At 43.2% G+C, this 20,812-nt stretch overlaps 2 protein-coding genes and 1 long non-coding RNA gene across 10 annotated transcripts in view; 2 read left to right on the top strand and 1 right to left on the bottom strand.

Moving 5' to 3' along the window:
• Positions 1-7,655, top strand: part of DIP2B (disco interacting protein 2 homolog B) — a 220,844-nt gene extending 213,189 nt beyond the window's left edge. For all 8 annotated transcript variants that reach the window (XM_049102727.1, XM_025477622.3, XM_025477621.3 and 5 more), the window contains 2 exons: positions 1,605-1,728; positions 3,562-7,655. In XM_049102727.1, the coding sequence (XP_048958684.1) occupies positions 1,605-1,728; positions 3,562-3,814 (377 nt within the window). In that variant the 3' untranslated portion in view covers positions 3,815-7,655. The remainder of the gene's footprint in view (positions 1-1,604; positions 1,729-3,561) is intronic.
• LOC125753841 (uncharacterized) lies at positions 369-20,756 on the bottom strand. Its single transcript, XR_007406501.1, has 3 exons — positions 20,618-20,756; positions 2,294-4,265; positions 369-851 (listed from the first exon to the last, which is right to left on the bottom strand). It is a non-coding gene; the product is annotated as an uncharacterized LOC125753841 (long non-coding RNA).
• ATF1 (activating transcription factor 1) overlaps positions 20,437-20,812 on the top strand; it is a 75,079-nt gene continuing 74,703 nt past the window's right edge. Inside the window, exon 1 of the mRNA XM_049102732.1 lies at positions 20,437-20,692. The gene's annotated coding sequence lies outside the window, so the exon portion shown is untranslated. The remainder of the gene's footprint in view (positions 20,693-20,812) is intronic.

The raw sequence follows: 20,812 nt of genomic DNA, 5'->3' as shown, positions 1-20,812 counted from the left end.
GAGTCTGAGCGACCACGGAGCCTCCCCGCAGCCACCTGGACAACGGGAATGACCAGGTTTCCCAGCTCGCAGAAGCAACGTGAGAGTCCCCGCCGTGCCTCTGTCCTGCGAGCTAGTCAGCTCTTCATGAGCTCTTCTTAGGGGTGGGGGACCTCAGCCTTCTCTCCAGCAGCTCCTGGCGCTTTGTTTGCTCAGTTTTCCTGAAAATACCATATTCCGTGGACCTAGCAAAGTCATCTCTTCAAAGCACGGTCTCTGCATAGACATAAGCCATGTGTGTGGCCTTATGTACGTGCTGTGTGCGTACAATTAAAAGGGGAGGGCGGATGTGAGGGCGATCTGGCTGCGACATCTGTCATCCCATTGATCGCCAGGGTTGATTCGGCTGATCTGGCTGGCTAGGCGGGTGTCCCCTTCCTCCCTCACCGCTCCATGTGCGTCCCTCCCGAAGCTGCGCGCTCGGTCGAAGAGGACGACCATCCCCGATAGAGGAGGACCGTTCTTCGGTCAAGGGTATGCGAGTAGCTGCGCTCCCCTGCTAGAACCTCCAAACAAGCTCTCAAGGTCCATTTGTAGGAGAACGTAGGGTAGTCAAGCTTCCAAGACTCCAGACACATCCAAATGAGGCGCTGCACGTGGCAGTCTGCCTTTCTTTAAAAAAAAAATAAATAAAAAAAAATAAAATAAAAAAATAAAAGGGGAGGGCACCCGGGGGGCTCAGTCGGTGAAGCGCCTGCCTTCGGCTCAGGTCGTGGTCCCGGGGTCCTGGGATCGAGCCCCACATCAGGCTCCCTGCTCAGTGAGGAGCCTGCTTCTCCCTCTCCTCCTGCCTGCTGCTCCCCTTGCTTGTGCTGTCAAATAAGCAAATAAAAATCTTTAAAAAATATATATCTTTGCCATGTTCTAGCCAGATTAGAAACCCTGCTAATAACCAGGACTAGTCTGTCCGCGCTCCGCAACCCCAGTCCCTGTATCTGGACTCCTTGCAGAGGTCTAGGAGCAACAGCGCGCACTCCCCTCTTCTCGCTCTCACAGCCTCTTTTCCCACACCCCCCCCCCCCACACCCCAGCTGTCATCTGGCTAATTCCTTTATCCAGAGGATAAAGCTCAGCCTAGTTTCTGCTTTTCCCCCTCTGAACCCTGAGCCGAGCGCAGGGGGTGTGCACACTCCTTGCACGAGGCTCAGCAGTCACCCTGGAGCACCTGTGGGGTGTCCGCTGCTGCTCTCCCCCCCCCCCCCGCCCCCGCTGGACAGTGTCTTCAGGCAGGAATCACGTTTCCATCTTCCCAGCACTGGACACAGTTCCGGGGACACAGGGCCCTAATCATAGCTAAGGGCTGGGTTGGGTTGGGTTTGTTAGCACTTACAAGGTCCAGGCATCGCGTCCCCTCCCTACACGGATTATCTGACACTCAGCCGCCTCTCATTCTCCGCCTCACCAAGGGGGAGACGGGACCAGAGACTAAGGAGTTTGCTCACAGTCTCGCAGCTGGTGAGCAGTGGGGTCGGGACGTGGCCAGCAGTCCGGCCTGGCGCCCTCGACTCCCGCGTTGCATTGCGCTCGTTACGTGTGATGAACCACGGTTCTCTTCTTCCCGCCAGAGCGTCACGATGCATTGTATGTGGTGGGAGCCCTGGATGAGACGCTGGAGCTGAGGGGACTGCGGTACCACCCGATTGACATCGAGACCTCGGTGTCCCGCATCCACAGGAGCATCGCTGAATGGTAACGTCCCTCCCGGGATGGGCTCCCCCGCAGCGTAGTGTCCCTTAGGCCTGACTCGTGGTCCACGTCCGTCCCCAGTGCAGGCCCACAACCCCAAGGAGGGTAAGAAAATCAGCGGACGCTTCTTTGTTGTCGTGGCACCGTCTGCTGTGGCAGATGGGCCCGCGGAGAGACCGAGGCAGGCTCTGGAACTTCTGTGCAGTCGGTCCTTCCTGCTGCTAGATTCTTAACCTCGGAAGAGATCTAACTCTGTCTCTAGAAAGTCGGCGTCATGTGGTGGAAAGACCCATGACTCTAGACTCAAAAGACCCGACTTGACGCCAGCTCTCCCTTGTAGGCGGCTTTTCTCGTGTGAAGTACTTTCTGTGCTATTTCCTAATTATGGGGAGGATCAAATGGGAATGTGCTTCTCGAACTGTCAAATGGAAAGCAGATGAAAAGGCGCATCACGACCTCCCCCAGCCTCCCTCTCTGTGTAGGAATTCCCTCCACGTTATCCCAGCAAAGAACAGCCAGCCTCACACTGACTGCAACTTCCTTAAAATTAAAACTCTATAGTTTTTACCTTGTGGCTTTCGTTCTGGATTCCTGACAACACAGAATCCGTCCGGTTTCTTTTCTACATTTTTCATGAGCTGTGTCCTTTCTTGGTGGTTGTTGGTTTTTTTTTTTTTCTTTTCTTTTTTCTTTTCTTTTCTCTTTTCATTTTTCTTTCCTTTTCTTTTTCTAACCCATACTAAATAGCCGCAGTTCTTTTCATGGTGGCTCATGCATTCTAGATGCTTCTTTGTCAGCATCTTCCTCTCACTTTGGTCAGTCTCTCCCCGACCCGAACAATGCCCGTGAATTATAAGAACAAGACAGAGAAAGGGGCCATCGTCAGCCTCTAATTTTAAACCTTTGACTTTTAATGCAATTAAATATTGTGTAAATGTTTTTTAATGATTGGAATCTGTTTTTTAAAGCTGTTTAACGTTGCATACCACAAGTCAGGCCCTACCTTCTCACCCGCAGTCCCATCCAATGTAAGGCAACTTTCTGCCTTACGGCACGATGGGAGAGACGCCTATATGGGGCATTAAGTGCAGATGAGGAGAAGTCCACTCCCTTCCTGTTGGGCCTAAGAGTATTCTCTTTGCCAAAGGTCTTCAGTTGCAAATAACAAACTCTCTTTTAAAAAAAACTTAAGCAGGGACCCCTGGGTGGCTCAGCGGTTGAGCATCTGCCTTTGGCTCAGGGCGTGATCCAAATTCAGGGGTCGAGTCCCGCACTGGGCTCCCTGCATGGAGCCTGCTTCTCCCTCTGCCTCTGTTTCTGCCTCTCTCTGTGTCTCTCTTGAGTAAATAAATAAAATCTTAAAAAAAAAAAAAAAGAACTTAAGTGAAAGATACCTGGCTACCTTAGAGGTTCCTAAAAGTATCTGTGGATCTCAAGAAAGATAGAAATAAGGGATGGGAAGGCCATCAGGAACCACTGTCCTCACACTTTCTAGAGCCCTCTGGGCATCCACTTCATTCTCCCTTCCCTGAAGAGCCATTCTCTGTGCTTCTCTGGACACCTGGCTACCCCAGAACTTTCACATGGGCTTAGTTCATGTTACTAGCTGACAACTTCCAATCCCATTTCCAAACCCCCAAGAGACTGGGGTTGGCTCAGCTGATCAGCTGCGATCGTAGGGCAAGGTCACATATTGCAGACATGCCTGCGAGCCTTCTGGTTGGATCCAAGAGAGAAGGCACTCTTCCGGGGAATTGGGCTAAGTCTTGAGCAGAGACTATAAACGATGCCTGGTAAACGTAGTGACCTGTTAACTGAATGTCATTGAAATTTCAGTGCCGTGTTCACGTGGACCAACCTGCTGGTGGTGGTTGTAGAACTGTGTGGCTCTGAACAGGAGGCCCTGGACCTGGTTCCCTTAGTGACAAATGTGGTCCTGGAAGAGCATTACCTCATCGTTGGCGTCGTGGTTGTGGTGGACCCGGGTGTCATCCCCATCAACTCCAGAGGAGAGAAGCAGAGGATGCACCTCCGCGACAGCTTCCTGGCTGACCAGTTAGACCCCATCTATGTGGCTTATAACATGTAACCAGCCTTGTGGGGACTACAGGGGGCCATCCTGAAAAACCACAAGGACCAAAGACCGGTGACTAGGGGCAAGCTTTCAAATGATGTGAAATAAGCTGAGATGGTTACATTATATCCTTCATCTCATCCTGTGGGACACACAGGAAAGGGGAATCATGTGGTAGCAAATGAAAAAAATGTTAACAGCCCATCAGTCATGAGCTTTGACATAGCGTGAGCAGCACGTCACTAAAGCAATTACATGCATGTTGCATTTTTTTCATCTGTTGTATATACTTGTATTTTTATCTAATGCTGTTTTAGAATTTTGTAAGGGAGTTTAATGAATTCACACGAAGAGGTAGTCGGAGCTCCACAGTTCCCCGCTCTGTACTGTATTCTGCCATTTTACCATAGCTGGACATTCTGCAGGTTTTGTTAACGTGGAACTGCTCAGCTTATTTTCCGCTGACCTGTAAGCAAATCAAATAATCCACTGAATATGAGAGTTACTTTATATATATAAATCTTGAGAGTAAAACATTTTGACCAGTGTTTTAAACGTGTAAATAAGAATACACACAATTCAGCTAAAAAAAAAAAAAAAAGTTGAAGAATTGGCTTGTATAGTCATGACAACAAAAGTAGAAACGTTTCTACTTGGAGAGAATTTCAATATTCTCTTAATGCAGTGTAATTGAATAGGTAACTAAACAGTGCAAATTGTTGGCAGGTTTCGCTGCACATTGTACGACGTCTCTGTTGGCTAATGTATTTTATAAACTAAAGCTGCCTATGTTTGTTTTTAAAGCTTGCATTCCCAGAATCAGCTTAAGCTTTTAAGAATTCAACCTGAAAAATCTCAGTTTAAAAATCAAAATGCTATTAAAGGCTAAGCTTCATTAGATCCCACCCTATCCTAAGGAACCACAATAACTCACTCTGGCCCTCGGTGTTGAAACTGTGTTTCAAATTTAGAGTGACTACGTAAGAATTTAGGATTTCCTCTTTTTCCAGGCCCATTGTCAACTGCGTCTACAGTTTATACATGTAGCTTCTCTTTTTGGAAAACTGAAGAGTGTCCTCTGTTCTTCCAGTTCATGGGGGCAGGGATTTTAAGAACAAGAATGACAGGCTGGGAAGGCAGTGGGATCGGCAGTCACATGAAACTGTAAAGGTGACATAGCTACAGATCTCAAAACTGACCGATTTGGGTTGCCAAAATAGCTAGGCTTATGCTGAAATAGGGGAAGCCTATGTATGCAAGAAACTCTTTTGAAATAACTGTGGTGCCCAGGCCAAGTGGACTGAGCATGGGACTGAGTTTGGCCTCTGGCTCGGTTTCCTTTCTTTGGTCTGATACTTCATGTATTTGAATATAGTTGAATTTTATTATTTTTTTCTTACAGAAATATTTTTAAAAATTTAAAAAAAAGAAAAGCTCCAAGTGAACAGAGTTAACTTGTTAAATCAGAATGGTTCTCTTTGACCCACTCTGGTCTATTGTGTAAATATTTATTTAGACTATTTTAATAATACATATTATTTACCCCACTGTAACATCATGTAAACTAAATATGTTTTTAAACAATTTTTAAGACTTGTAATTACCCTGAAAATACGGTTTATAATGCAAAGCCCAGACCCTTTGTCACTCTCGGGGGCTGCCCTTCAGTCTCGTGGCTCCAAGCCACTTTCTTGCCTCCCTTTTACAGAAGCCTCTTTTCCTCCCAGTTTTTTCTCCACTGAGGGCAGACTTCAAGACATTTTCCAGTTCCAGATCTCTTTTTTGACATATTGGATGGAATTAATTTACACATGATGGAAGAGGTTCTAAGGTGTACAGGAAAAAAGCACTTACATTGGGGCAAGAAATCCCAGTGACTAGCTACGGTTCAGTTTACAAAAAAACCAGCCTGCTTATTTGGAAAGTAATTTTCTTCCAGTAGTTGTTAATGATTCACTAACAAAGCAAGGGATCCTGAGGATTAAATAGTTATAATCTCCATAATCCACAAGTTCCAAGAAAAAAATATAGGCAGAGTCTTATCCCATGGGTTGCTTTAAAAATTCTTACTACACAAGTTAGGGCATCTGCTGGAAATATAATGTGAGCCACGCCGGTCATTTTAAATTTTCTAGTAACCGCATTTTAAAAAGTAAAAAGAAACGAGTGAAATTGACTTTAGTATATTTTATTTAACTGGCTATATCAAAAATACTATAATTTTCATGTGAAATCAACATGAAAAGTGACAGATATGTAAGTCTTTGAAATCCAGTGTCTCAAGCACATTTCAGCTCAGACTGCCCATATTTCAGGTTTTCAGTAGCCACGTGTGGCTAGTGGCTGCAGGATTGAGCAGAGGTGATCTACACTCATTCTTTCAAATAAGATACTCCATTAGCCTCAGAGTATGGGCAACTCCCAGTTACGCGGGTCTGTTCATCTGGATTTGTAGGTCCTCAGGCCTCTGATTTATCTTTAATTTCTGCTTTCCGCCTTGTGGCTGCTCTATTGATCTTTTGCATATTCCCCACAGCCAGAGAAGAAAGCTGAGCTGTGTCTTTGGGAGTCTCGTGAGGAACTGCGGTAGAGTATCCTCTGGAAGGGGAAGAGAGTCCAGTCATTAGCCTGTCCAAGGGGGTCATCTGTAGATTCAATGTCTAGTCTCTCACAGACTCGGATAGGAGAACTTTCTCTTGATGACACAGTGCTCTCGCCCTTCCCACAGTCAGTAGAACCTTTGTGGTAGAATGGACTCTTGGGGCGGACCCAGAAGGCCATTACTGCTGATAGAAACAGCCTAGCCAAAACTCTGAACACAGTCTGGGTTTTTCTTTTATGCCTGTGAAAAAGAAAATAAGAGCAAGCCTCCCCCCCCCCCCCATTTCAGTTAAGAGAAATCCATTCACCTAACAGCTTCTGAACCTCTTTCTGCCTCTAAATAGAAGTAGTTGAGGTCGATGAGGAAGGGGCTGCCTCAGGAAAATTTGAAGCCCAAGGGATTCTTAGAGCTGCACAGATGTCACCTGCATCACGGAGACCCTGGGAATGGCCGGCATGCTAACGGGCGTCGGTGTGAGTCCACAGCCTTTCTTTGCTTGCTGCCTCAGAAAGGGGGCCGGGTCCAGACCACCACCACCACCACCACCACCACCACCACCACCAAGTCCTTTCCTCATGAAGCTGTGCTGCCTCAGGCTGTTTAGGGACCATTGCCTGTCTACTGGTGATGCGAGTGTGTCTCTTTTCTTTAGTCCCTGGGCAGTGCTTGCTTAACGCTTTTGTTGAATCAACAAAGGGCCCGAGGCCTTAGGTTTTTTGTTAAGGTCTCTGCCCCAGGCATGGTGCTCAATATCTTGGCCAAATAAATTACTTTCCTTGAATATCCAGCAATCTTTTAGACTAAGCAATGAGGAGTTACCACCTCACCCTCAAACTCCAACATGACCTATGCCTTAGTGTTGTTTTTGTTGTCTGCTTTGATATAAAAGCAAGAGTATTTGGAGCAAGAGCTGCAGTACTCCAAATACACAATAGGCCTTTTCTTTATCATTCATACAACATTTCTGGTTTAGGTATGTGTAGATGGGCCATGTTGTTTGTCCACAGGAAGAGTGTAAAGGTATAAGAATAATTTTTTAGTCCTAAACGATGTTTTGTTTACTTTCTGTCAAGATATTTACCAGTGTCAAATTCAAACTATAGTACTGTGTAATTATGTATAAAGTTTTTTTATTTATTTGAAATTAGACTAGATATACATTTTTAAATTTAACATCTGGCAGGACAGTGTTCTATTAACTCATTGAATGTGTTTCCTTTGTCTTGTGTTAATAAATATTGATGCTTGATTGTGTTTAATGCTTCACACATTGGGAGGATTGGTAAATTGGAGCTGATAAATTTTAAATTTAACTTAAGATGGAAAGACAAAAAAAAAAAAAAGATGCTAAGACAAAGCTACCTGGAGCGGTCTAAGGAAAATGAACACAAAGATCTGAAGTTATAGTAAATCAGTGCTGTAACAGGAAGACAGATCAAGGAACACAAGAGGGTCATTTTGAAAACTAAGAAGCTTTTGTCAGGAACAATTAAAGTTTGGCTTTCCTCCTACCCATGTGGTATATGGTAGTTGTAAACTATGGATCATAAATTTTATTTTTTCTAATTTGTAATGGGGCTGGAGTTCGGCCTTTGCTAACATGTAAGTCATTTGCCCTTCTTTTCTTGGTTTCAGGAAACTTGATGAGAGCCCATCAAATTGTGAGTTCTCCAACATTAAAACTGGTCCTTGAACTACTACCGTCTGAGCTATTTAGGTAGCTGGGGATATTTTTTTCACCTAACATAACATTTATTGGATGCATATCCATTAGGCCCAAGGCACAGCAACAAGAACTGAAGCTACAGAGAGAAAATGAAGTCATTGCTTTGAAGGAGATACAGGAAAACAGCACAATATATTAAGGGTTATGACTAGAGGTGGGGCAGGCACCCACTCCAGTGACGAGGGGGAATAATGAGGAATACAGGCTGAAGCAGGTAACATCTGAATGGAGTTTTGCTTTTTTGTGTTTTGTGGGGTTTTTTAGAGATTTTGATCCCAGGACCCCGGGATTATGACCTGAGTTATGACCTGAGCTAAAGGCAGATGCTTAAGTGACTGAGCCACCCAGATGCCCCTGAACTGGGTTTTGAAGGATGAGACAACCAGATAAAGCAACAAGCAGAAGAGCAAAGTTGCATTTCCTGGGAACTACAATTCATTATTAGGATGGAGGGTCTGAAGGGGGGGAAAAGATAATTATCTGTGGAGGCTTGAGCCAAGGACAGATCACCAAGGGCCTTATGTATCATGCTAGGAATTTTGGACTTTCATCCAGAGGACTAAAAAGGCCATGAGGGGTTGATAGCAAGGGAATAATATACGTGGTATAGAAAATGGATCGGTGTGGGTAGGGAAGGATGAAACCCAAGGCAGGGAGACCAGCTGGGAGGCCTTTGTGGAAATTGCAGTGACAGAGCAAGAGCATTTCAGCCAAGGCAGTGACAGGATGGAGAGGAGGCAATGCGAGCAAACTTGGGAGGTGGTAAGATCTCAGTGGCTGGATATTCAGGGTAAGGAAGGAGGAATCCAAATTAACTCCTTAGGAAGTTAGGTAGAGGGGCACCTGGGTGGCTCAGCGGTTGAGCATCTGCCTTTGGCTCAGGTCGTGATCCCGGGGTCCTGGGATCGAGTCCCGCATCAGGATCCCCCCAGGGAGCCTGTTTCTCCCTGTGCCTATGTCTCTGCCTCTCCTTCTGTGCTCTCATGAGTAAATAAATAAAATCTTAAAAAAAAAAAAAAAATGTAGGGCTGTTTACCAGGTAGGAAACAAAAGAGGAAGAAGAGGTGGGGGAAAAAGCTCCCTTTTGGTCATGTTCATTTGAGGTGCTGTGGCACAAACAAGTGAATGCGTTCAATGGGCGGCTCAATATTTTGATGTCTGCCTCAAGAGAGCTCTGGCATGAACTAGATATTTGGGAGGCCTCCTTTTAAAGACGGTAGTTGAAGCCAGGGAAGTGGATGATGTTGCCAAGGAAGATCATGTAGAGCGAAGAAAGGATCAATAATGGAGCTGTGGGAAACAACAGCATGTGAAGACGGGTGGAGGGAGAAGGGAGAGGGAATGACTGGAGAGGTAAGGTCAAAAGCAAGAAAGAACATGGGCAAAGAAATCACAGAGTCTTAAAGAGGGAGTGGTCGACGATGCCGAAGACTACAGTGAAGCGGAGTATGACAGACTGGCATCTGCTGTATTTGGCAGTGGGGAGGTCACGGGTGACCTTGGTCAGGGTGGTTTCATTTGCAGTGATGGAGGCAGAAGCCGGAAAACTGGTTCAAAATACAAGTGACGGGAAATGTGCCTGAACAGGTTACTCTTTCCAGAAGTTTCTTCACACAGCAAAGAGGTGGTACAGTAGTTAAATGAGGGATGTAGAATCAAGGGAGGCTGTTGTAAAAAGATGGAAATAAAATATCCCTGCATCAGAGGAAAGAGCCAGAAGAGAAAACATCCAGATACGGCAGTGAGGAATAACTGACCCAAAAATGTCCTTAAGGAAGCAGGAGGGGCAGAGATTCCGAGAACAAGTCGAAGGATTGGCCCTCGAGGGGAGGAAGCACTTTGGGATGGAGGCAAGATCCTGAAAGTAGACTGTTGACAGAGGCCCACCTGATGACCTCATTCACTTTTCTGAACTTCTGTTCTCAGTCAATGAAGATGAACACTCATTTCTGAAATAATTGCTGTAAACATGGTAGAGCTGACAAAATGCAACATGGAACCTGGAAATAATGGGAATTACTAAGAAGCAGATGGAAAGGAAATTTATATTAAAAGCACATAGGGCCCCTGGGTGCTCAGTTGGTGAAGCGTCTGCCTTCGGCTCAGGTCATGATCTCAGGTCATGATCCCATGCCTTCGGCTCAGGTCTGCCTTCGGCCAGGCTCCTGGGTTAAAGGACCACACCAGGCTCCCTGCTCAGCAAGGACTCTGCTTTTCCCTCTCCTATCCCTTTCCCCTTTCCCATGCTTGGTCTCTCGCTGTCTCTCTCTCTCTCAAATAAAATCATTAAAATATATAAAATGCATTTTTAAAAAACAAAAGCTAAAAATAAGTCGTATTCGACTAAGCAAAGGAAAAGCCCCTCTAAGAAAATAGAAAGAAGGAAATGAGGGAACAAATTAATAAAAAGAAAACAAAGAAAAAAGAAAAGACTCACAAAGCCAGAAGCTGATTTCTTAAAAATAATCCAGTAAAATATCTAGCAAAATTCATGTGTGTATGCACACCACACAACTAGCAGGAAATACAAAGAATATAGCTACAGGTAGGGTATATTTTGTTTACTCTTAGAGGATTATGTGATTTTGCAGTAAATTTGTTCAAATGGACAATTTTCTATAAACTATGCAATTTGAAAATGAAAGAGACAAATCCAACTCCTCTTGATACCAAAATCAGATTGAGGCAGTTTTTTGTTGTTTGTTCTTTTGAGGCACTTTTTAAATAAATCCATCTCCTTTGTGGGCAGCCTGGGTGGCTCAGCAGTTTAGCACCGCCTTCAGCCCAGGGTGTGATCCTGGAGACCTGGGATCAAGTCCCACGTCGGGCTCCCTGCATGGAGCCTGCATCACCCTCTGCCTGTGTCTCTGACTCTCTGTCTCTCATGAATAAATAAATAACATCTTTTTAAAAAATCAATCTCCCTTGTGAAAAAATGCAAATTACAAATAAAACTTAGCTGTTTCGGTTGCTGTGTAATATACCACCCCAACTCAGTGGCATAAAGCCATACAAACACATTCTATGCATCATGAACTGGACAAAGCACAGCAGGAATGACATCTCTACTCTAAAATGTCTGGGCTTGGTTGCAAAATCTCTAGTGCCTGGGGAAGATTTGAAGCTGTCATCATACAGGCTGTAATCATCTAGGCATCTTTACTCACACATCTGACACCCAGGCTTGGATAATAAAGGCTAAGATCAATTGGGACTATTGATCAAAGCACTTCAATGTGGCCTCTCCTTATAGCTTGGGCTTCATAGAACATGCAGCTGGGTCCTCCAAAGAAACATCAGGAATATCTTCTCCCATTCCGTTGGTTGTCTTTTAGTTTTGTTGTTTCCTTCACTGTGCAGAAGCTTTTTCTCTTGATGGAAGTCCCAATAGTTTTTGTTGTTGTTGTTTTAAGATTTTATTTACGTATTCATGAGAGACACACAGAGAGAGAGGCAGGCTCCATTCAGGGAGCCTGACATGGGACTTGATCCCGGGTCTCCAGGATCATGCCCTGGGCTGAAGGCAGGTGCTAAACCGCTGGGCCACCGGGGCTGCCCCCAATAGTTCTTTTTTGCCTTCACAGATGTGTCTTGCAAGACTTTGCTGTGGTCAAGTTCAAAAATGTTGTTGCCTGTGTTCTCCTCTAGTATTTTGATGGATTCTCACATTTAGATCTTTCAACCATTTTGAGTTTGTGTGTATGGTGTAAGAGAATGAATGGTCTAGTTTCATTCTTCTGCATGTGGCTGTCCAATTTTCCCAACACCGTTTGTTGAAGAAACTGTCCTTTTTCCAGTGGACAGTCTTTCCTGCTTTGTCAAAGATGAGTTGACCAAATGACCCCCATAGAGTTGCAGGTCCATTTCTGAGTTCTCTATTCTGTTCCATTGATCTATATGTTTTTGTGCCAGTACCACACTGTCTTGATGACTACAGCTTTGTAATATAGCTTGAAGTCTGGGATTGTAATGCCCCCAGCTTTGGTTTTCTTTTTCAACATTCCTCTGGCTATTTGGGGTCTTTTCTGGTTCCACACAAATATTAAGATCATTTGTTCCAACTCTGTGAAGAAAGTCCATGGTATTTTGATAGGGATTATATGGAAGGTATAAATTGTTCTGGGTAGCATAGACGTGTATCAGATAAAGGGCTAGTATCCAAGATTTATAAAGAACTTCTCAAGCTCAACACCCAAGAAACAATCCAGTCATGAAATGGGTGCAAGACATGAACAGACATTTCTCCAAAGAAGACCTACACATGGCCAACAAGCACATGAGAAAATGCGCCACATCACTGGCTATCAGGGAAATACAAATCAAAACCACAATGAGATACCACTTTACACTGGTGAGAATGGCTAAAATTAACAAGACAGGAAACAACAAATGTTGGAGAGGATGTGAAGAAAGGAGAACCCTCTTGCACTGTTGGTGGGAATGCAAACTGGTACAGCTGCTCTGGAACAGTGTGGAGGTTCCTCAAGAAGTTAATAATAGACCTAGCTACCCTACGACCCAGCAATTGCACTACTAGGTATTTACCTCAAAGATACAGATGCAGTGAAACGCCAGCACACCTGCACCCGATGTTTATAGCAGCAATGTCCACAATAGCCAAACTGTGGTAGGAGCCATGATGTCCTTCAACAGATGAGTGGATAAAGAAGATGTGGTATAAATATACAATGGAATATTACTCAGCCATCAAAAAAGACGAATACCAACCATTTGCCTCAGCATGTTGGAACAGGAGGGTATTATGCTAAGTGAAATAAGTCAATCAGGACAATCATCACAAGATCTCACTCATATGCAGAATATAAGAAATAGTGAAAGGGAGTATAGGGAAAGGAAGGAAACTGAATAGGAAAAAAATTAGAGAGAGAGACAAACCATGAGACACTCCTAACTCTGGAAAACAAAGGGTTGTGGAAGGAGGCGGGGGAGGAGTGACTGGGTTATGGGCATGAAGAAGAGCACTTAATGGGATGAGCACCGGGTGTTATATGTTGGCACTGAATATAAATTTTAAAAAAGAAACATAAGGAGAGCATGTTAGACTGTGAACTTCTCATCCATGCTTGGAGGTCATACACCACTTCAGTTGCATTCTACTGCTCAGCCCAGATTCAAGGAGATGACTCTATGTCTTGAGATGGAGGAAAGTCACATTGCAAAAGAGCAAATGGAATGGGAAACACTGGGGTGGATATATGTGGAGATATTGTACCAGAAAATACAATCTTCCACAATAGCAAATCAAACCCAGTAGTATGTAAGAAATAACAGATGAGGTTGAAGGAGGGTCAGACCAAAGATAGTTAAGTATCAGAAAAATCTATACAAGAAATTTTATTTACAGCTTAAAGGTGAAAATCATGAGATCATCTCAATAGATTAAGGGAAAACAAGATAAACCTCAACATTTACACAAGCAAGGAACAGAAAGAGACTTCTTGAACTGATAGAACTATCAAAAGCCTACAGTACAGAATACTTAATGATGACAGTTGAAAAGCACTACCATGAAAGTCAAAACTACAATGAGGATGCTCACTTTCCATTCAGCATTGTGCTGGAGATGATAACTAGCACATTGGCTAGAAAGAAGTGAGCTATATGAATGGGATACAAAGGAACAAAAACATTTGGTGATGATATGCTAGTCTATATAGAAAATACAAGAGAATCTACTAATATATAAACAAATAGGAGTTTATTAGATTGTTGAGTAAAAAAAAAAAGATTGCTGAATACAGAATAAACAAAAATCAATGGCATGAGCCTCTAGTTTATGAAAATGGTGGAATAACTTGGTCAGATTAATCCTCCCAGAGATAGAATTTTTAAAATTTGAACAATATTTTTTAAAGTACTTGAAAGCACTGGAAAATGACCCACAGAAGACAGAAATTGGAGAGTAACTACTTTTGAAAGGTGAAATGCAATGTGACATTTACATGTTTTGTGATTTTTCTTGTCTGAGGACATCGCCATAATTCCAAGCAGCTTGAGAGATAACCACTGCCTACTGGCGTAAGGTGTAAAAGGATACAGCTCCATGTTGGCAGGGAAGCCAGAGTCATTAGGTGGGAAATCTATGAAGGGAGAGAGCCCCAGAAGGTCTAAGCCCTATCTGCATATAGAATGTGTCAATATCTTTGCCTGGAGACTAAATTATATGGAAAAAAAACCAGAGTTCTTGGTGGGGAGGGGGTGCGTGGGGGAGGAAGCAGCTGGAAATTGAAAGAGCTGAGCAGAAAGAAATTTCAGCCATTGTCCATGACAGAAGAAAAACACTGGAAATTAAGTCCTCTCAAATTAACTGCCTTCTGAAATAAAAATCACTCTCTAAAGCAATATAATTCATTCCAGTAATAAGACTAATAGAAATGTGAAGAAACAGAAAAATATCATCTATGCTTGCTAGGGAAAAGAAAATCGGTCAATAGATACCAACTGCAAGATCACGCAGATGTGCAATTGGCAGTCAAGAGCCTTAAATCAGCTATTACATATACACTGAGATTTAAAGGGAAATGTAAGCACAATGGATGATAAGGGATTCCTAGATAAGGAATCTAGCAGAGAAACAGAAACTATAAAAGAAAAGTGGGAATTCTAGAGCTGAAAAAATACAATAATTGAAATGAAAAACTCAAGGACTTCATGAGCCGAACAGCAGACTGAAGATACTATAATAAAGAATAAGCAAACTTGAAGATAGATCAATGGACAATCTCATCTGAAGAACAGGGAAAAAAGGCTGGAGGAAAAAAATTCAACCTCAGAGTCCTGTGGGAAAATATCAAGCAGTCTAACATGTCTGCAATTGCAGTTCCACAAAGATGAGATGGAGAGTGGGACATAAAAAGTACTTGGAGAAATACTGGCAAAAGCTCCCCAAATTTGGAAAGACATAAATATACAGACTGAAGAAGCTCAAGAAACTCCAAGCAGTATAAAGAAAACCACATGTAGGGGTGCCTGGGTGGCTCAGTTGGTTAAGCATCATACTCTTCATTTTGGCTCATGTCATGATCTCAGGGTTTTGAGTTCGAGCCCTACATTGGGCTCTGTACTCAGCACAGAGTCCACTTATTCCTCTCCCTCTGCTACTCCTTCTCTCTACTCTCTCTCTCTCTTTAAAGATTTATTTTCATTTATTTATGATAGACATAGAGAGAGAGGCAGAGACACAGGCAGAGGAAGAAGCAGGCTCCATGCCAGGAGCCCGATGTGGGACTCGATCCCGGGACTCCAGGATTGCGCCCTGGGCCAAAGGCAGGTGCGAAACCGCTGAGCCACCCAGGGATCCACTCTCTCTCTCTCAAACAAATAAAATATTTAAAAATTAGAAAATTAAAAATTTCTAAAAAAGAAAGAAAATCACATGTAGGCATAATCATGGGCAAACTGCTACACTGCAATAAACCAAAAGTCTTCAAAGAAGCCAAGTAAAAGTGACACATTATATGTAGGAGAAAAATGGCATAAATGATAACCAATTTTTCAATTAAAATCACAGGAGCCAGAAGAACACAGAGCAATATATTTAGAGTGCTGGAAGAAAAAAACTGTCAACTCAGAGTTCTATATCCAGTGAAAGTCTTCAAAGATGAAGGTGACCCCTCAATCTAATAAAGACCATCAATGAAAAACTCACCATTTATACAACACTTAATAGTGAAAATTGAGTGCTTTTTATCTAAGGTTGGAAACAATGGAAAAAGTCTGTTCTCACCACTTTTATTCAATATTGTACTGGAGGTTCTATTGAGGGCACTTAGGGGGAAAAAGGGCATCCAGATTGGGTAGGAAGAATTAAAGCTATCTCTAGTCATTTCACAGATGAAATTACTTGTATATACAAAATCCTACATATAAACTGTTAAACAAGTTCAACAAGGTTGCAGAATACAGGATCAATATAAAAATATCTATTTTATTTCTATTTACTAGCAATGAACATTCCAAAAAACGAAATTTAAAAACCAATTATAGGGGCAGCCTGAGTGGCTCAGCAGTTTAGCGCTGTCTTCAGTCCAGGGCCTGATCCTGGAGACCCGGGATTGAGTACCACGTCAGGCTCCCTGCATGGAGCCTGATTCTCCCTCCACCTGTGTCTCTGCCTCTCTCTCTGTGTGTGTCTCTCATGAATAAATAAATAAGATCTTTAAAAAAAAACAATTAGGGATCCCTGGGTGGCGCAGTGGTTTGGCGCCTGCCTTTGGCCCAGGGCGCGATCCTAGAGACCCGGGATCCAATCCCACGTCGGGCTCCCAGTGCATGGAACCTGCTTCTCCCTCTGCCTGTGTCTCTGCCTCTCTCTCTGTGTGTGTGTGTGTGTGTGACTATCATTAAAAAAAATAAAATAAAATAAAATTATATTTAATATAGCATCAAAAGGAACAAAATACTTCATAAATTTAATGAAACTGCCAACATATACTGAAAACTACAAAATCATTGAAAGAAACTAAGATCTAAAATGTAAAGTCGGGACGCCTGGGTGGCTCAGCGGTTAAGTGTGTTTGCCTTCGGCTCAGGGCATGATCCTGGAATACCAGGATTGAATCCCACATTGGGCTCCTCACAGGGAGTTTGCTTCTCCCTCTGCCTATGTCACTGCCTCTCTCTTTTTGTGTCTCTCATGAATAAATAAAATCCTTAAAAATAAATAAATAAAATGGAAATCCATGTTCCTGGATTGGAAGATTTAATATCATTAAGATGGCAATACTCTCCAAATTGATCTACAGATTCAATGCAATCTCTCTCAAATCCCAGATGCCTATTTTGCAGAAGTGGATAAGCTGATCCTAAAATTCATATGGAAATGTATGAAAATAAGAGAGAGAAAAGTAAAAATAATCTTTTTTTTAAATAAAGGTTATTTATTTGAGAGAGAGAGCACGAGCAGGGGTTAGGGTAGGACAAGCAGACTCCCTGGTGAGCAAGGAGCCCGACATGGAGCTCAATCCCAGGACAATGAGATCATGAAATAAGCCAAAGACAGACTTAATCAACCGAGCCACGTAGGTGCCCCAAGTCAAAACAATCTTGAAAAAGAACAAAGTTGGAGTACTAACACTTTCATATTTCAAAACCTACTACAGAGCTAATGGTACTGGCATAAGGCTAGACTTATCAATCAATGGAATAGAACTGAAAGCCCAGAAATGGAGAACTTCTTTTTATTATTATTTTTTAATTTATTTATTTATTCATAGAGACACAGAGAGAGAGAGAGAGAGAGAGAGAGGCAGAGACACAGGCAGAGGGAGGAGCAGGCTCCATGCAGAGAGCCCGACACGGGACTCGATCCCCGGTCTCCAGGATCACACCCCAGGCTGCAGGCAGCACCAAACCACTGTGCCAACGGGGCTGCCCGAAATGGAGAACTTCTGAACTGCTCCCAACTCAGCCAAACAATGAATCGGTAACAATAATATCGCATCTCAGAGGGGAATGGGGAGATTAGTGCCCTGTAAGGATGTCAGGATTCAGAGGTAATTAACAGTCCCTGTTTAAGCTGTTTAATACACCAGGAATCCTGGAGGATGACAGTACACCAGTGCAAGCTTAACCAAATAGTAGCCTCAATTGAAGCCATCATACCTGATCTGATATCTTTGCTAAATCAGATTAAAATGGTCTCAGGCACCTGGTATGTAGCCATTGACTTGACAAATGTGTCCTTTTCTATTCCAGTCAAGAATTCTCCTCAGATTAAAAAAAAAAAAAAAAGTAACTATGTGTGGTGACGGATGTTAACTATTGCAACTTACTGTAGGGAGCTGACTACTCTGAAACAGTGTGGTTGTAGTTCATACAACCCCTTTCTATCTTTTCAAAGATAGAAAAGTAACTATCTTTGGTTAGGTTTTCCTGTGCCTTTAGCCTGGAATATTAAATAAGAACAAAACAAACAAAAACAAGGACAATTAAGCCTATTGTTTAGATCATAAAGCCAACAACTATTAACTTTAAATAATTTCTGCCTTTTGAGAGGTGAACTGTTGCAAACACGGGTTCATGGCTCTCGAGTTCTCCACTCCAGCTCCATCCTTTTAACATATGAAGCTTTTTAGGGTGTGTAGCTCTTAACGGTTTTTAGCTAAGTTTCCAGTGGTTACACTATAGTATCTTCCATATTAATACCCAACATTTAGTTCTTACTCTGTGCCAGGACTGCTCTAACTTTACATGTATTAAACTTGTTCAATCTACAAAACCTTACAGGATAGACAGTATTATTAAACCCATCTCTTAAATGTCTCTTCCTCTTTTTTTTTTTTTAGATTTTATTTATTTATTCATGAGACACAGAGAGAGAGAGGCAGAGACATAGGCAGAGAAAGAAGCAGACTCAATCCCAGGAGCCCAATAAGGGTCTCAATCACAGAGCCAGGGATCACGACCTGAGCTGAAGGCAGCTGCTCAACCACTGACCCATACAGGTGTCCCAAACGTCTCCCTCTTTAACTATAAAAGAGTGCACCAGAAGAACCAAAGAGGTGTCACCACTGGGTTGATGTTTATTTTAAATAATTACCTTTGGCTTTTGAAAGTTGTTATTTTATTTCACTTCATTTCCTCATTTCTAAAGGCAAAGACCTGTCCATCTGGTTTATAAACTCTTACTATTCAGACAAAACTGTGTGTGTCATAACCAAGACTTCTTTTTTCTTCTATAGTTATTCTTCAAGGTTCAGAAGAGTGGTAAGTACAGCAGGTGACACTTCTATGACAAACAAGCATTGGTAGGAATATTTGTAAGTGGCAGTGTTGCACAGTGTAGTTAGTATGATTTAAACTTAAGATGCTTAAAAGGTGGAAGAGGCACTGAAGAGGAAGCAGTCCATGCAGTTTGAAGGTTTCCGTAAAATTGTTTCTTTTGATGGTAACACTTTTCAGTCCCCCCATCCCTCCTTAACTGACCAATATTTGTTAAGCATTCTGAGTTTCTTTATTCTATTTTTTTTTTTTTATTCTTTTAAGCATTCTGAGTTTCAAGGAAGTTTCTGGAAGTTCAAGGAAGTTTCTTTATTCTTTTAAGCATTCTGATTTTCAAGGAAGAAACAACCAAACACAAAACAACAGTAAACTTACAGCCTGCCTTCCAGACATGAATATTCTGGTTTCCAGAATGACTGATACTGGGTTTTGTTAATTAGGAAATGCCAATGTCCGAGAACCTCTTCCTCACTCACCTTTATAAGACACTTTGCTTTCCTATGGTATACGACATTTTGATTTTTTAAATGGTTCATGGCTTGAGCATTATACGCTTCCCAATTTTGTTAACAAGACAAGTTTAGAGGGACTTGGGTAATTTGCCTGGTCAAAAATAGAAAATCGGGCAGCCGGGTGGCTCAGCGGTTTAGAGCCACCTTCAGCCCAGAGCGTGATCCTGGAGACCAGGGATTGAGTCCCACGTCGGGCTCCCTGCATGGAGCCTGCTTCTCCCTCTGCCTGTGTCTCTGTGTCTCTCATGAATAAATAAATAAAATCTAAAAAAAAAAAAAAAAAAAAAAAGGCAATCCCAGTTTTAGGTTTTAAGTAGGTAATCAACGTTTGCTGTATGAATGGCATTAGCTAAACCTCAGTGAGTTCTTTGGAGTGTCTGGAAGGTAACTCCTAAGCTTTAAACCACGTTATCTGGCCTTAAAGGTTAAGACCAGTAAGGGCCCTACCACTAAACCAGTTTCCTACACCGGAAACCTCAAACTAGGAAAACTCCACACAAAAAAAATCCTGGAACTCGGGCACCTGGGTGGCTCAACGGTTGAGGGTCTGCCTTTGGCTCAGGGCGTGACCCCAGAGGGCGGGAATCAAGTCCCACATCCAGCTCCCCTTGAGGAACCTGCTTCTCCCTCTGCCTGTGTCTCTGCTTCTGGGTCTCTCATGAACAAATCAATAAAAATCTATTTAAAAAAGAAAAATCCTGGGACTTATTTTGTCAAGACACTAAAAAGCTTATCATTTATCATGTGTTATCACTATAAAGCCATAAAATAACATTTTGCAAGGAAATGGATAAAGGCAAAAAGAAATATCCGAATAATGCATAATCCCTTCTCCAGAACCGTAGACACACATTTAAAAGTGTTTTTTGAAGTTTTTTGCAACGTGCTAAAATGAAAGCGTCACATGTCACTTTACAACGCTCCATTTCAACAGTGGCGTCCGATCGGTTCCCGGCGTCACACCCCTAGGGGAGCTCAACACAGCCGCCTGCACGGTGTGTGTGTGACGTCAGTCTTTGGAGAAAATCCTTTCACGTGGGATAAAGGATGCAGCTCAATGCAATTTTACGGGGTTAAAAATAGGCTGAGTGAACTAAGAGCCGAGGAGAAGCGCCGGCCTCCGAGCTTCAATCCGCTCACTACAGGGTCCGGCCAGGTGAGGCGGCCGTGCGGCCGGGGACGACGGCTCCGGGTCTCACCGCCTCAGGAGCTGAGCTGCGAGCGACGCCACTAACCGATGAAAACTGCCCCAGGTCGATGGCGTCCTGACACCACCAGGTTGGCGAGGGCCTCCGAAAACTGACGTCCAGGTAACCATCACCTCCACCCTCTCCTAGGGAAGAGCGCCAGGAGACACACCTGGCAGTCGGAGAGAGCGGGCGCAAGATGGCGGCGCGTCACGTGAGCAACGCGGTGACGTAGGACGGCGG

This window comes from Canis lupus, chromosome 27 (genome assembly GCF_003254725.2).
Source record: "Canis lupus dingo isolate Sandy chromosome 27, ASM325472v2, whole genome shotgun sequence".
NCBI lineage: Eukaryota > Metazoa > Chordata > Mammalia > Carnivora > Canidae > Canis > Canis lupus.
The sequence above is the reverse complement of the archived record's forward strand: the minus strand, read 5'-3'. Positions and strand labels throughout refer to the sequence as shown.